The sequence below is a fragment of the Anticarsia gemmatalis genome, chromosome 11 (assembly GCF_050436995.1).
Source record: "Anticarsia gemmatalis isolate Benzon Research Colony breed Stoneville strain chromosome 11, ilAntGemm2 primary, whole genome shotgun sequence".
NCBI lineage: Eukaryota > Metazoa > Arthropoda > Insecta > Lepidoptera > Erebidae > Anticarsia > Anticarsia gemmatalis.
In genome coordinates, this window is record NC_134755.1 from 12058028 (window position 1) to 12074478 (window position 16451).

At 31.8% G+C, this 16451-nt stretch overlaps 1 protein-coding gene across 1 annotated transcript; it reads right to left on the minus strand.

Annotated features, from left to right (window-relative positions):
• Positions 1-266: 266 nt before the first annotated feature.
• LOC142976699 (carbonic anhydrase 2-like) lies at positions 267-15437 on the minus strand. Its single transcript, XM_076120207.1, has 8 exons — positions 15141-15437; positions 13964-13996; positions 9939-10106; positions 8893-9019; positions 4725-4827; positions 4260-4369; positions 3009-3132; positions 267-2649 (listed from the first exon to the last, which is right to left on the minus strand). Exons 1-8 carry the CDS (start codon positions 15178-15180, stop codon positions 2392-2394), a joined length of 963 nt encoding a protein of 320 aa, XP_075976322.1. The 5' UTR covers positions 15181-15437; the 3' UTR covers positions 267-2391.
• Positions 15438-16451: the final 1014 nt, after the last annotated feature.

A 16451-nucleotide genomic window follows, 5' to 3' on the forward strand; every position in this document is an offset into this window, starting at 1 on the left:
TTGTTCAAGCCGCCCGAAAGGCCTTTGACATGACTTCTACGATAATGAATGAATGCTTGAATGATGCAGATAAATTTAGTGCCTGCAGGGGAAAAAAACCATTGCTTCATATCAACAGTTTTTAAATATGCAAATGCAAATTTCAAACCTTTTCAAAATTCTCAACCTCTTTCGCGCTTCTAATAGAAAAAATGAATGACATACATATTGTATTTGTATATATTATGTATGTATTTTTCTGATTGTTTCTGTTAATAAACTCCTCTCACTGCTAGGCAAGGCTCTCCTCTCGGAATGAAGGAGAGGCTGGGTCTTGAGTCTACTACGCTGGCCAAGTATTTCTATTAGATGCTTAAGGTACAAGTTTGAAGCTCGCTACATAAAGCGAAAGAAGACGACGTGTCGTCGCGACACTATCTACTGGTTTCTATGACCTCTATGAAGTACGTATATTCGTGTTGTTAGCTTTATAACTTTTTATTCTTTTTTCTTTGTTTTTATAGAAACAGTATTCTGATATTAATCGTCACTATGTAGTAACACCTCCGACCGGGATGCAAGTGTTTTTATATTTATTACTATTGTAAAGTTTGGATTATAAAGCTGTGACGTAAAGTAATTTGAATATCGGTCATTTCACGTTACGTTTGACTGATACATTATCAGTTTTAGGCAGTTATGACATTGCAACATTATTTTTATATAATCCTAGACGATCTTATCATAAGTAATGTTTATGATTTAAACGTGGTCTGGATGAAAACGCATTTTTTTCTCTATTTCATTTATTTATTGTATTTACTTATAATAAATCAATCATGTACATATTTACGATACTTAAATATAATTGTCGACATTTATTTATAAGTAAAAATGCATGTTTACATTGTATAATAGTTACATTATAACCTAAACACATTGTTTTAAACTTTCGCGTTGCATGTTTATTATAATAGGATACAGGAATTAATCTGCGATCGCGGCCAGTGTAACCTGCGCCGAAACGTCGAGATTAAATGCGTGTTCACGTTTATTCCCGTATCCTATTATATAATTATCACAAATTGAACATTTCTTTTTACTAATATTTTCTTAATAATAATTGAGCGCAAACTATGCGGAAATTTAACTCCATATGTGATCAGCACGTGCACAGAATCTAGATAAAAATAAATTTATTGATGACTAGATTTCGACAATCGTTTATAATATAATCATAATACGATTGCGAACGATATCTTTTCAGATACGTTAATTTGTTAGTGATTATCTTAAATTTCGTCTAGATCTCCCAGATATCGTAACATCCGCGTGCAAATTATAGATTAAATTAAATTTTTGATTAATATTGCATAATTATTTCTAATTGTATTTCATTGTTTGAAACTTTATACCGGCCATTTGTATGTGCAAAAAGCAATCTACCAAATACTGAGAAAGAACTACGCAAACTTTGACTTGGTGTAAATTATAAATTACTGAAACCTTCAGCTGAATTTTTCATACATTTTTCTACGTGCTTTCCAAGCTACGTGTCTGGAAATACGAACGAAGCATAATGAATCGTCTGGCTGTCTTTTAAGTAAACAATATAGCATTTTTTTCGAATTAACAAAAGTGGCAATTTTGGTTCAAAATATTATTTTTTATCCATTCCCTAAGCGTAAAAATTACTGTAGACCTCTAAATACATGTTTTTTTCAGACGGCCAAATAGTTAATTTTTCGACATGAAATACAAATGCCAGTACACATATACATAGTAAATCTATTTACATAACAGTACTACTGAACAAGTCACAATGATTACAATACATTTTTACACACTACCTCAATACACAATACGATACATACGATTCAACTCTTTACCACTAAAACATTCTAGAACCTACTAAGACCTTACTTTTAAAATCACAATAAAACAATTTTTTTCAACACTTATGGCACACTTTCTTTTACAATCAATAATTTTGGCAACCAATTTTATTTACAACGAAATAAATACGTAGTAGAGAAAAATGACCAGAGTTTGGTAAAAGTTTGACTACTGTGTCTTTTTACCTTTACAAGCAATCTGACAAGGGACTTTCTAAAACTTTTATAATATTTTTTTCCCCATTATTGCCCCAATGCAGAACAAAAGTCTCCTTTTGAGTCAAAAGAGGAGTTTGGCAATTAGGCTTGAGTTCACCACGCTGGCCAGAAAAGCGTTAAGGATAGCATTAGTTCTTATAAATCTTTTGGAACCAAAAAACATCTTCAAACATTGTAATGCTCGATTTGAGTCGCAATGAGTTTGACCCTTGCCATATTGCCATGTTCTACAGGTAATCCAGTATTTTGAGATTTCCACCTACCGAATCTGTCATTTTTCTTTAGCGTCCTAACTAAACTAAGCTAACTTACTGCACTGCTTGAGACTGTCTCCGAACAACTTCCTTTTAGCATTGACGAGGGCACATATACCCTTGTTGACTCCAGCCACAAGACTGCTGGAGAGGCAAGAGAGAAGGCTCACGATGGTACCGGCGAGGCTAGGAACTAATATTGAAGAGCAAGATGCTATGGACCGGTAGACCACGCGGTTTGCTGGCTGGAGACTGCGGTAGTTGTAGGAACCACCGACGTCTACGTTGTAGAAGGCTTTGTACTGGAGGAAGAAACATTTTTGTTAATGTAGTTGACGGGTGAAGGTTTCCATTCGGTTGTGTGATAAGTGCACGTGATTCTAAAACCTAACGTGATGCTAAACATATACTTTAACAGAAATTAAAGTTGCTAAGCTGGTATTTAGGTGCACTTAGATCTTGGTTACTTAATACATTTCAAATAGTGACTTTCCAAATAAGGTCATATTAAATAAAACAAAATATGAGTAACTGAAATTAAATTAGCAAGCTAAAGAGATAAAGAAACAAAGATCAAATTACTTATTAAAAATACCAGGACTGTTTTTCAAGGAGTCCTATGGGTGTAACAAAAACTATAGATACATTTTGAAGCTCTCACCTGTTCATCAGTGATGTAGATAGGTTTGTCCATGACGATCCAAGTGACGACCTCCTGGCACATGGGCGTGGTCAGCGAGCCGTGGTACGTGTAGTATGATTGAGGTTCAGGGCTCAACATTCTCCTGCAAATACTTTAGTGGTTAACTGGTGCTCATAAATTTCGAGTTAGGGAGGCGAAAATTGATCTCAAATCCGAAAGTTTTGTAAGGTTTACAAATGTTCGCAGCAGGTCTCTAATTCAGGCTTTTATGCTGAACGCATTATGCTGTTATCCACTTCTTTGTCAACAACTTAGTGTTGTCTTTGTATAAACGACTAGTTTGTATTTTAAGAGAGGCTTCTCTATGGGATATCTACATTATGATTGATTTTTAGGATAACAATACTGAAAGGAAAAGAAAAAAAGAAAAAACCGCTGTTTGGTTAAAGTATCTGCAAGAGTATTTCAATGTTTTTAATCGCAGATCTTAGTCATTTTAGTGATGTTTATTTTTCGTTTAAAAATATTTTTAATGTTTATCCAAACATTGTTATTATTGTAACTGAAGAAATATTTTTGTTTATTTATAACAGTGTGTTTATTATATCGGCCAGTAGCATAATTGGAATTCTGAGCCGAAAGAGGGGTGACTATCCACTATAAGAGGCATTGGATCTCGACATTTTTGTGTATAAGATAGGTTACAGGCATCTAATACTGTTCACGATGGCGATTCGATAGTATTGTGGACTTGAAATGATGGTCAAGAAGTCACAGGAAGGTAAATAAACTCGTGTTTACTTTTAACGCTGTATTTAAATATCTACGCGAGTCCAAGTACTACTTTGTTTCTTTAGTCCATTTGTATTTGACACCTATACGCAATTGTTTATCTTTCAAAGTATTTAGTTCTAATAGAGACGAAACTAATTACATTGTTTTAATATTCGTGTAATGCGTAGGTGTCATTCATGGTTGGTTAGTGACTAACTAGGAAATTATTTACCGAACTAACACATGCCTCTGGTCCTGCTTACTTTTAATTTAAACTTTACATCATAAGAAAAATATAGACCCGCGATTAAGAGGTCCTGAAGGTCAATTTTGACTATTTCAATACCCAGTCGTGTACCGACTCCTAATATTGCTACCAACTTAGCTGGAATTTTTCACACCGAAAATTGCTGGTGGGTCAATACCCAGTCAATAGTAACACATCTTGCTAAAAATCAATCAATATTATATATATAAAAACATTATTATACTCACGAGAGATCAAGGAAGAATGGTTCAGTCTTGTTCTGTGATTTGTCGAATAGGTTTGGCACTTCAGGCATGATCTCCTCCAGAGCGTGGTCGGCTTCGTTACCATAGCGTACCTTTGTTGATAGAAATAATTCAATTAGCTTCAAATGCCATTAAGAACAATAAAAAATGGTACAGTTGGTCACTGTTCTAACTACTAGAGCTACTCTTTTACAAAGAAATATATCTGCCATGATTTAAATGCTTTTGATTAATGATATTTGATTGGTCTTTAGTAATTTTATTTTTTATTTTCCATAATACTGCTTGTTTCAAAATAAATAGAAAGACTATAACAAAAGACGAAATGGCATCCGTCTTAATCATTCAATTATTTGTAAACTTTTTAAGTGTAAAGAGTAATTAGTAAGAAAAGAAGCAAAATGCTATGAAACAAACTAAAACTGGAAACTGGGACTATTAACTTACCAGTGCGAAAACTCCGATGACAGCTAAACCATCAGGCTGTTCAAGAGCTTGATCAAGTGGAACACCAGTCTTCACATGAACCATGTGGATCTCCAAAGGATACCTAGTGACAAAGATAAAGTAAGTAAAAAGAACTGGGCGAGAACAGGGAAATTAGTGAAGAATTGCATAAAGTTGGAGAATCAAGTAAAAGGTAAGTATAAACAAAATATTTTTTGAAAACTCTGTATACAAATTTTGTTTTAGGAATGACGCCAAAAAGCAGTCTTTACTAATCAACCCTAAGGTGATACAGTAGACAATAAGAAGACGAGTTGATAAAGATTTATAAATAGTAAAAAAACAAGAAAATAGTATAAGTACAATTCAACTTACGTACTTACTATAAAAGAAAGTACATAAATAAAAGACTTATAAAACCATAATAATACAAGTTAGATAGCGTAATAAAATTAAAATAATATTTTCGATTTGCACTACGTACTTATTATTGTACCTAGCGGTGTATTTTAAATTATCTCGCTTTAAGTGTTTAATTTTCAAAAAGGTTTTATATTAAGAACCGATAATAAGCAAAGGTCCATCCATTAAGGCTATAAAAAGTAATGATTTTACACTAATAGACTACTTAAAGATACATCCAGCGGTATTTGCACTCCAAAAAGTAGAATAAAATAGCGAACAACATACCAGAGATGATTATACTCGATTATTTCCTGGTTTATCGAACTGTTCAGTAGAAATAAGTGCCATTCATCTTAAAATATGAACAAAAACACAAAAAGTGTGACTGTATCCCATGTAATTAAGACGCGATGTCTTATTTATTACTTTCGAAAAGGTCACTTGTATGCACAAAGACCAATATTTCTCTAGTTTTATTTGTAGGTCAATGGCATAGTGGAATACCGGGAGCGTCTTCTCTATTTTATTTTTTTGGATTGGTAGTTTTATAGAAGTTATTTTTGCATCAGGGTTATTTTTGTCACATTCTTTAATATGCTGCCCAAGTCATTTATTACTTAGTTCTTTTTTATCGTTCCTGTATAACATAGTCTAGATTATTGGCATTTAGTCGTGTTAACATTATTTTATAGCAAGTAATTAGGCTCGTTTCTTTTTCTTGTCTATAGAAATTTCCTTTACTATCAGACCACTTTTAAAATTTAGCTAATGTTGCACCCGGTAAAAGGGTGCAACATTAGCGATAAAATAATAATAATTTGATAGACCCTTTTTAGTAAGATATAAATCAACAGCTGTTATTTATATCCTGAAGAAAATCCTTCACTTATCAAAAATGGTATGCCCTAAGTCATAAAGTTTTCAAGCTATGATTCATTCGTCAAAATCCCTATTAACCCCTTTGTCTTATCACAGTTTTTTATCGACTAAAGCCTGTTTTTAAAACATTTAAGTAATTCAGGCTTTTTTATCAAAGTTATGTGAACTGCAGGCGGAAATATGCAGCGAAGTATCTTTTAATCTCTATACAAAATAACATAATCGCTTACTTAATTTCTTGATAAACTTTTTTAATCGTTAATTTGTTTTTATGCATTTTTTATATCAAACTTGTTTTTGTACATTAAAGGGTGTGACAGTATCATCATTTCACTTTTATTTACTATCAGGCTGACAGGCAGCTCGTTTAAATATATTACGTGTACATTAATTCAATATGACCTTATTCTGGTTCATCCTTGTAATAAATAATTACAACTGCAACAATCTGAAGGAAAACTGGAATATTTTTTATTACATCCAGTAGATTCTAATGCGTATGGCAGATCATTCAAGTAACATTTAAATGTTGGGAATTTAAGTTAGAGGACTAGAGGTATAATGGAATAATCCATTTCGTAAGTGGCAATAAAAACATGGACTATTACGAAATCTTCAGTATCCGTGTAAACATGTCATCTACAATCTAATATACACAATACACATAGATAATACTATCACTATGACATAATGTGTGTTATGATTTGTATACAGATAATTATACTGAAGTATTTGTTGTTATGAATTTTTCCTAGTGGAAAAGTGGACACTGGAAATTACCGGTATTTTGCTTGGAAACTGTTGGGTTTGTTGACCCACATTTGGTAAGAAATCTTTTGTATATTAGAAGGATGTCTTCTTAGAAGTGTCATAGAAGTAAGTGTGCTGTGCTTGTAACTAGGTTTGTTATTTCAGTAACTATTATTTTGATTTCTGTAAAATTATCCATGTTTAAATTTTCTAGCTTTCTCACGGCCTACGTGGCGCAGTGGTTATCTAGATCTGGTTCTATAGAGGTCGGAAGTTTGAATCCCACACGGAATAAATATTTATCCGATCCACAAATGTTGCTTCGGGTCTGGTTGTATTTTGTGTCTGTTGTTTGTAATACGTGAAAATGCATTTTTTTAATTGTTATTCATTAGTACCATATAATTATTATTCAGACATGTGACGTAATACAAGGTGAACTAAAACAATGCAAGTGAAATTATGGAAACTAAATATTTTACATGCAAGTGACATTTCCTGATTCTGTGGGAATAAAATCTGCTGTAGTCACTTTATTATTAATTTCACTTATGAAAATTGGTCTTCAGTATCACGTTAAAGCCAGTATCGTATTGTGTTCTCACTGAGTGATTTTAGTTAACACAAATATCGGAGAAAATTCCTCTATAAACCGACAATTGATCTAGATTATAATAAATATTTTTGTGTATTTCCAAAATAATGTAATCGTCTAGCAGGCCGCTGTAGACTTCAAAAGACTACGAGACACTGATGTTCTAAATTTTGAATTTTCTATACCTTCACCAGCTGCAAATCAGGCAAACAAGGCTGACTACATAATTGTTGGAGTATAAGTACGAATTAAGTCGCTTTTCATGAAACAATTATAGGAATAAATTATAATAAAAACTTAATGCACTTATAGCTTTATAAAAATATCGTGTTCATGAACTCAAATTGAAATTTTCCTAGAATCGCGAATAAGTTTATTCAATCTCGCCAATCATAAAAAGCTTACTTTCAAAAATTTGCAATTCACGGGGTTTTTTTACCATAAAAAGGTAAGGAGAATGATGGCTCAGCATATTTTCGGAGAAATGTGAGAATAAGCATATTTTTATGGTGAATTTGAAAGTAGGTGTGGGTGAAATGCAATATTATGCTGATGTTGTGGCTACCTTTTTAGATTGGCAAAACAATATACCTATGTATAAAGAGTGGCCGAGGATTTCTCGCCTGATTTATATGTACGTCCTATTTTTTCTGAGTCACATTTTTTTTCAAATAACAATATGCCTATTATGTAAAACACCGTATCTTACGTTTTGCTCTAAGTATATATATGTATAAGTAAATTTAAGTTCTAACATAGACAATATATATTGACACCGTAGGTTTTGCTGTATATGTAAATTTAAGTTCTAGTACAGACATACTAACATATTCTTTTAGCTTAAAATGATTCTTTACATTGCATACATTAACATTAAATAGCATACAAAATCCTCTTTGCGTTTTCAGCATAGTTTGTAGTTTCAAAGCTATTTATTGGCGTAAAATGCAACTAAAAATCTTAGAATTTCCATTTTATTGCCAAAACTATATTTTAGTTAGATAATCGTGACTTTCTATTCCATTCGTGTCATACTTTCGTGAGCTATTAATGCATAAAGTTCTATCTGCAAGCTTTGTCGCATAATTGCTACGTCACCGTCAGTAGGTAGCTTATGCTAATCTATCTAGAAGGTTTTCAAAACTTTTGTAACACTAATTTGTTAGACTAGGTAGGTCAATGTTGATTGAAGGCCACGGCTGGACGAAATATCATTCCTACTTTGGTAACTGTCCTGTTTTACAGACGCGTAAATTTATTTATTCCTCACAAAAATAACATAATACCGATAAACAGCACTATTACAGTGTTATTTCGCCACTACTGTCTTATTCTAGAGTTTGTAAGCTGGTGTCTGAATAAATACCTGTATTACAGTAAATTACGGAATCAATATATCAAAAGCGCATTTGTTAATCACTTACAATGATTAATAAGTGATATTTAAAATCTCTACCGCGATTAGAAACACAAAATCAACTGTTTAACAGTCCAGAAAAATTGATTTATTAATATTTTTTATTGGATGGTGCTACTTACTTCATGCCATCAATAGCGTGTTCTGAGAGCCAGTGGAGATGGAACTGCAGGAAGGTGTAGTTGCCTCGAAGTGGACCTCCAGAGAGTACCGGAGGGATATTCACTCCGTTTACGCCGTCCCATTTCACTGTACAAAGAAACTATGGTCAAGCAACGAATCACACGAACTGACAATTATTTCAATCGTTTCAATAAGCTAAGTTATCGAAGATCTAAGCTACATTTTTGTAAGAGAAGCTATTATCTTTGAAGCAGTGTAATCATTTTCTAAATAAATTAGTCTTTATAAACCTAATTACCTATCTTTAAAAACTTTTCCTCCATTTCAAAAGGACATCATTCCAGAAGGACGTAGGCTAAATATTCTAACAGGAATGAAAAGATAGGGACATTTTTAAGTGTTTATAGATCACAAAAAATAGTTTAACATGGTCGTGGCGGGTTATTTACCGCAAGCCCAACACAAAGAATCAATTTCATACTCAATAATGAGTAATTATGTCATCTATGCGTAAGTGGATTAACAACTCCGATAGCGTTAATCCAATCGTACAATTTAGCTCTTCAAGAACCACTATGTACTAAGTCGGGTGTAGTACTCATAACCAGCCGTACTGTATAACAAGAACTGAATGAGACAAGGTGTGGTGAGTAGCTCGTGGCTTAGTTAACAACAGCCTCGCGGATTGATCTCTGAGGTTAAGCTATGCTTGCCGAGGTGTTCTGTGGATGTGTGACCATTTTATACACATCGAGTTCCTCCGTGTTTCGGAAGGCACGTTATAATGTGGGTCCCAGCTGCCATTTTCAAAGATCTTTGACTGTCGTTAACAGTAGTCAGAAGCTTGAAAGTTTGACAACCCGTCTTACCGAAGGGTATCGTGTTATAACCCAGGTATTGGGTTGTGCAGGTCAGATAGGCAGTAGCTCCATGTAAAACAATGGTTTCCAGCTGCATTCGGTCTGGAGACTGGAAACCGACTCCAACATAGTTTGGAACAAAGGCTCAACCAATATATATATAATGAGACAAGGTGTGTACTTACATGTATGTCCATTGTTGATGCCAGTAACTTTAACGTTCTTATATCCTCGGAATACAAGAGGTCCTCGGATATGAGCCTGGTGCTTGTCTAGCACTGCGTCACGGGTCATGATGTTGATGGGAGATTGCTGTTGGCCTGTTCGGCATACGCCTGGCCATTGGGTTTCGTCTGTAATAAGAATTTGGATTTAGTTCTGTTGGAATATAACATTTTTAACGTCAATTCCTGTTAGAATTTGTTTGTGCTTTTGTTCTACTGGTTAAGTTACTTAGATAGTATATGAATATTCATAAATGTGTTTGGTATAGTCTTTTTTTAAAGAGGAGTGCTATGACAATTTGATTTATAATACCAAGAATTTTAGTATTATAAAAATAAACGCGCTAAAAAAAATTAAAGGTAGGTACCTTATTCGTTACCCTAAATTTCGATAGAGTTGCATCGATCGTGGTCACGAGCAAAAGATAAAGCCTGTTGTGCGTCTTAGTATTACAAACCTTATGTGTACAAGCAGCTATAGTTAAAAAAACGTTCATTCGCTTTATGCTAAAGCGATTTGTCGGTATGGTGAGATTTCGTAACAAATCCGGAGACAGAACGATAATAAAAACATAAATTACATTACATTAGTCTTCAAAACGTATAATGAATACCGAAAGGTATTCAATTGTTTTAATAATTTTCATCCCGTCAGTAGGATGTAGGTGGTCTAGGATGTAGGGACATTATGTTTTATCTTAGTTTATTATACGACTATTACACCATTTAACAGTAATGATAGACTAGTTGAACGACTATTTGTTTATCAACGTAGGATGATTCTATAGTAAGTTATTTGCGTATAAAGCAATTATGTCTGTCTATTTTGGAAGTACTATTCACTGACATTTTCGTTTAAAGCTTTTTCTACGAGTTTCATTTTACTGGATTGCTTTCTGCAGTATAGTAAAAGGCACACAGTAAATGCTTGATGACCTTTTAAACATAGTATTAAATAAGTAATAAAATATTATGAAACACTATTTTGTGGTCATATTTGTGCACATCAAATCAATGCCTGGAAGACAATTTCTCATGTAAATCTATCTAAATATGTCCATAGTAGGGAAAAGGGTTGTCAAATGCGGAAGTTCGTGTATTACATGAATCAAATACGCAAATATTTCGAATATCAAAGTATCGGTATCACAAGGGACTTAGTTAGTGTCATCAGCATTTAGATTGAGAGCGGTATTCATCAAAGTTTACGATCGCACTCGGCAAACTAGAATTAATGGGTCATTGAATTATCTCATTAAAATACCTAATGCATAATTGGTAAACTCCTTTGTAATGTCCGATTGGAAAGCAAACTGTAATCTTTTCTACGCTACCTATTGACTCAACTCGACTGAAGTATGTATATTTAATTTAGTTAATATTCATATTAAGGGACATATTATTATATTATGTCGTGACTTCAGAAATTAGATTATTGTATTCTGAAATCTATGATCATAGAGATAATGTTAACTACTTATATCTACTAGATACTTTGTATTGTTCTTTCCATGTTTTTTAGGCAGCCTGTATTTTGTGCGAATTCTCTTCTATCTTTTCGTCCTTACGTGGTTGACACATTATGGATCAGTCAGTATATTACCGCACAAATCGATCGATTTATTGATTAATCTTTGATCCACGACTAATTGACCTATGCAACCTTTGATCTATGAAGTAGTAACACCCTAAAATTAGGAGGGATTATAGAAAACAGTGTTTAGTACATTCTGTTAAATTTACCTTTCAGTTTTATGTGATGATTGTCTCTGTAGAAGATGTAGTACTAAAAATTATATATAATATGTATCGTGTAAACTACGTCATTATTTGCTATGAAAAGTGATTAATCTGTTTTATATAATGTATTTGCGTTAAAGCTACGAGTGTTCCTTTATCTTCAACAGCTTTCTATGTTTACCTGATTGATAATTAGTTCATTATCAATTATAACCACTCCTGTATGTGTCATGTATTATAGTTGTTGATATCGTTTTTAATATTGAATACTAATTAGCGTTCACCATTAAAAATTCTATTGTGCATTTCAAACATTAGTTACTTAAGGTTGTATATAATATTGCTTTTAAATTAAGCTGTATTTATTTATTAGGTGTTATAGATTAGTTGGTTTGTATGTTTGGGAGTTGTTATTCAGTTTGTTCAGTGGTTGAGTGATACTAGACTGAACTACTTTTGCGTTGACGTTAGTTGCTAGATCAATGTTAATATGAAAATTGTAGATAGCAATTTGTCAAACCGTCGCAACTAATTCTTCATCGTTTATTTGGATAAGAACTCTATGAAAATTTGGTAAGACCATATGCTTTTTATGAAGCATTTGTTGTATTCCTTATAAATAGGAATTCAGAGGATGAAGACAATGTAAGACTGTTTTACACTTCAATTGATCGAATTAGATCGATCAATTAGTATAGCAATAAGTACTAGTATCAAAAACTTAAAAACCTCTGTAAAACCAAGAGGAAACTGGGAGTCATTTTTGCAATTCAATTGTATCATATTTTAACAAATTAAAGTAGTATTAATAAAAACTACGGCGTTATACATAAGAATGTTAATTGAACATTTTGATGATGATAAATGACGTTATAAAAATATATAACATGTCATTCAAAACATCGGAAAGAATCTGTACAAATATCACAACAGGTACTTAATTAAAATATTTCATAGTTATTATAATTATAAACAAATAACTGACATACTGTCGTGTTTTGAATTATATAAATGAGTGGAAATAATTTTAATAAGAACTATAATATTCTTGTTGTCATGTTATTTGAGTTCAAATTTTAATATACGTAGTTATTTTCTAAGTCAAGGTATAGCAAAAGGCTAATTATGGACTTCTTAAGAACTAGTCTTGCCCTTTCTAAAGTTATTTAAACTAATTTTAATGTTAAGTTGTTCAGATGAAATCTTTTTATTTTCTCGTAACCTCATTTATTTTTTGAATTGCATTTAGACTTTGAAATTTTAATTTAATTATCGAATATTTTTTTTATGTTGATCAATACTGTTTCTGATAAGCTAGTAGATACAGATGGCGAATTGATGACTGTTCATTTTTAAATACTTATTTTACAAAATAATGCAGAATTTTCCATTTTCTACCTACTAGTAGACGTTACTAAAAATCGTAAAATACAAATAACATAATTAATAACCATTGCAAGTATTACAATACTTTAGTTGCATAAGACATTACAAACTCTATTGATAAAAACTTTGTAATAAATTTTAAAACCCTTATGATTTTTTTACATTATGCATGGTTGCAAATAATATGCATGCTCATGTTAAAAACTAAAGTGCTCGTATTATGTATGGCTTGTTTTTGTTTATGGACATTTTTATTGCTGTACTACTGACATGATGGACATCTTGTTAGTACAATTAAAAACTAAAACAATATTTATTAAAGAGTTTTATCACAGTATTTAATAACGAATTGATTTATATAAAATCATAAATTATTGATGTTCAATTGCCTTATAATAAAATAATAATTATTGTTTAATAACTTTAAATTGTTTAATGTGCGGTATTTAAAACAAATAACTTGAAGAAGCAGCATTCAAAACGTGCTTGCATGTCAGTTTTTAGTGCTTTTTACTAGAATTAATATAATGAAAATTTTATCGCGCCGATGTACAAAATTACCCATTATAGGCACTAATGTAAACTTATATTAATCATAATCATAATCGTTTATTAGTCCACGAACATGGGTACATAACAGATCTTATAAATTAAACATACAATGATCATCCAAATTCTACCTAGAGGCATGCGAACTTCTAGTACAACATAATTAATATCAAATAATAATGTCAATTAAATTCTTAAATAAATGATTTGGAAGATTATTTCCTTAGTTGGATAAAACAGTGGTAAACTATACATGAGCAAGTTGTAAAAATGTATTTAATTATTTAAATAAATTAAAAATGTATACTTACAATCGTAGGACCATGACGCCTGAAGACTCAGATCTATAACAAAAATATTAAAAAAATGTCATTTCATAAAATATTTTATCCATAGTCCTTTTCTTTAAACTCCCGCACCAAGAATTGCTCTAATAAATATTGATGTATGTATTTTATAAACAAGTTCACGATTAGTTGAAAAATATTTTAAGTTTATTGTTTGTTGCTGTTATTAATTGCAAATGCATAGGTAATCATTTATTTTTTGTGGTGAAAATAAAGGTATTTGTTTTACATGACTACGCATATTCTTCGGGCTTTATCAAATTTAAATTGAATTAAAATTATGAGGAAACCGAAAAGGACATTAAAAAACAATCAATTACCTCAAATACATTATCCTTTTAGGTACATTTTTAAAAGTACGGTCGTGATTTTAAACCAGTATATCAAACACGCAAACAAAATTTGAATTAATTACTGCCAAAAGAAATATTCCGTAAAAATTAATCACAATCAAAACTATTAAATATATATTAAACAATAAACAATTGAAACTAAAAAATAGAACTATATTTAAAAGCACATTTTTTTTTTCACCGAAAAAGAAAAACGTCCGGCCATTCACCATGCGGCCAGTGGCTTTTTCGAATAAATTATGAAAGAGTTTTCATCTCTAATACAATAAAGGTAAAAAATAACATAAACGAAAATGAAGATTTCCAAATATATAACATATTATACATAGTATCATGTAAGTGTATTAATGTTAATTACCATAAAATATAGTAAACGGTAGAACATTTCGAGCGCAAAGTAACAAAGTCATAGAGCGGGAAATTTTGACAGTTGATTGCTCTGTGCGGAAATACGGTGAAGGTTGAATATACGAATGAAATGTTATTTTGTTTAAAAAATGATAACATACTTGGACTGAGTGAATAATTTCTAAGGTAAATGAACTAGAGAAAACTTATTCTTTATAAACAACTATAAGTAGGTATATTTGCATCATTTTCAAACTTTGTTGTTAGTTTACAAATAATAAGAAATTCCCGGATTTGTGATTGTCCAGAAATTTCAAGCGTAGGTGTCTTTAAGTTAAAAAACTGTCTTTATTTCACTATATTAAAAAAAAGTTTTGTTAATGTATGTCACTTTCTTTTTTTCTTTCAGTAAATAAACAAACGAAGTTCACACTCCTTACCTGCAAAACTGACTAGGAACAACACAATAAATGCCTTCATTTTGAAATTAAAAAAAAATATTTCCCGCGAATTTTTGTCACTTAATTTATTGTTTGGAATTTGCTAATAGCTTATTATTATTTATTTATTTAACTAAAACAGTAGTTCACTATCACACACACGTGGTAGTACTAATATTTGAGTCTGCAAATGTCCAGGTTTTATACATTTTTTGTTTTTTTTATTTTTTTTATCGGCCGCTTGCACTGGTGTTCGGTTGGTACGGCCTACACTAACAGACGCTCAACTTACTTTTGTGTGATAATAGGTATGTGCGCGACATACGGCTCTGTAGAACAGCTGACTTATTATTTACGTTAGTAAAGTGTTTAGAATGGTTGTATATTTAAATTTATTTCTACTGACGTATTAAAATGTTGTGTTTTTTTTCTTTTCGCGGCTTTACTTCAAATTAATATTTTGGTAAGTAAAGAAAAATATTAAGTAAAATTGTATGTATGCCGTATAGTAATTTGAACCGACCAACTATTATTGCTATAAAATTCAATTCTCTCAATTTTAAGTAACAACTTTTTACCATATATGTTTTTTGACTCATTCGACGATCAAAACCTATGATAAATATATTCTACGAAGACATTCTTATTGCTGACTCAACAGAAACAGAAAAAAAAATAGGTCAACAAACCGACCATAGGTATATTTTTTTCATTTGTTTATTATATTCGATAAAAACATAGCTATCATTCGATCTCCGATATTTACTTGAAAGATTTGTGACCCAGATAGCATTTCAGTAATTACTTACTTAGATCAATCACTCGAAAATCAACGGTCGATAAAATTCTTTTGTAAATGAATGTCATTGTTCGAGCTTTATCTATTTGTGTTAATTTTGCATGTTGCATTTATTTTTCATTGATTAGGAGAGGGACAAACCCTTTTCGAGATGGCGAGACTAGTTAACCTAGTTCTAAACTCCTTTTGACTAAAGATACTGGCTTGTAGTTATGATTTTCAGCTAAGGTTTTTACCTATATTTCGAAACCTGAACAAAAGAAAAGCTTATACTATTGTTTACTGAACAAGAGTTTTCCTACTGAGTTACTGAGCAATGTTTTTTCTTGAAGCTATTTAAACAATAGAGCAGTGATAGCTTAGTGGTTTAAGCTGCACCTTCCACGCAAGCCGCCGTATGCCTGTGGCCGTGCCGGCATTAGTGTAGCAGCCATTAGAGTTCTTGAAGGTACGCTAAGTCCCGAACCCGCATTTGGCCAGCTTGATGGTCCCAAGGCTTAACCCCTTTCATA

Excerpts from the sequence above, each read along its gene's own strand:
- LOC142976699 (XM_076120207.1), bottom strand. The coding sequence starts at position 15,180 with ATGAAGGCATTTATTGTGTTGTTCCTAGTCAGTTTTGCAG. Across the intron at positions 3,133-4,259 it reads CCATTCTTCCTTGATCTCTC|GAGAATGTTGAGCCCTGAAC; the intron begins GTGAGTATAATA and ends AAGTATTTGCAG. Across the intron at positions 2,650-3,008 it reads TCTACATCACTGATGAACAG|TACAAAGCCTTCTACAACGT; the intron begins GTGAGAGCTTCA and ends TTCTTCCTCCAG.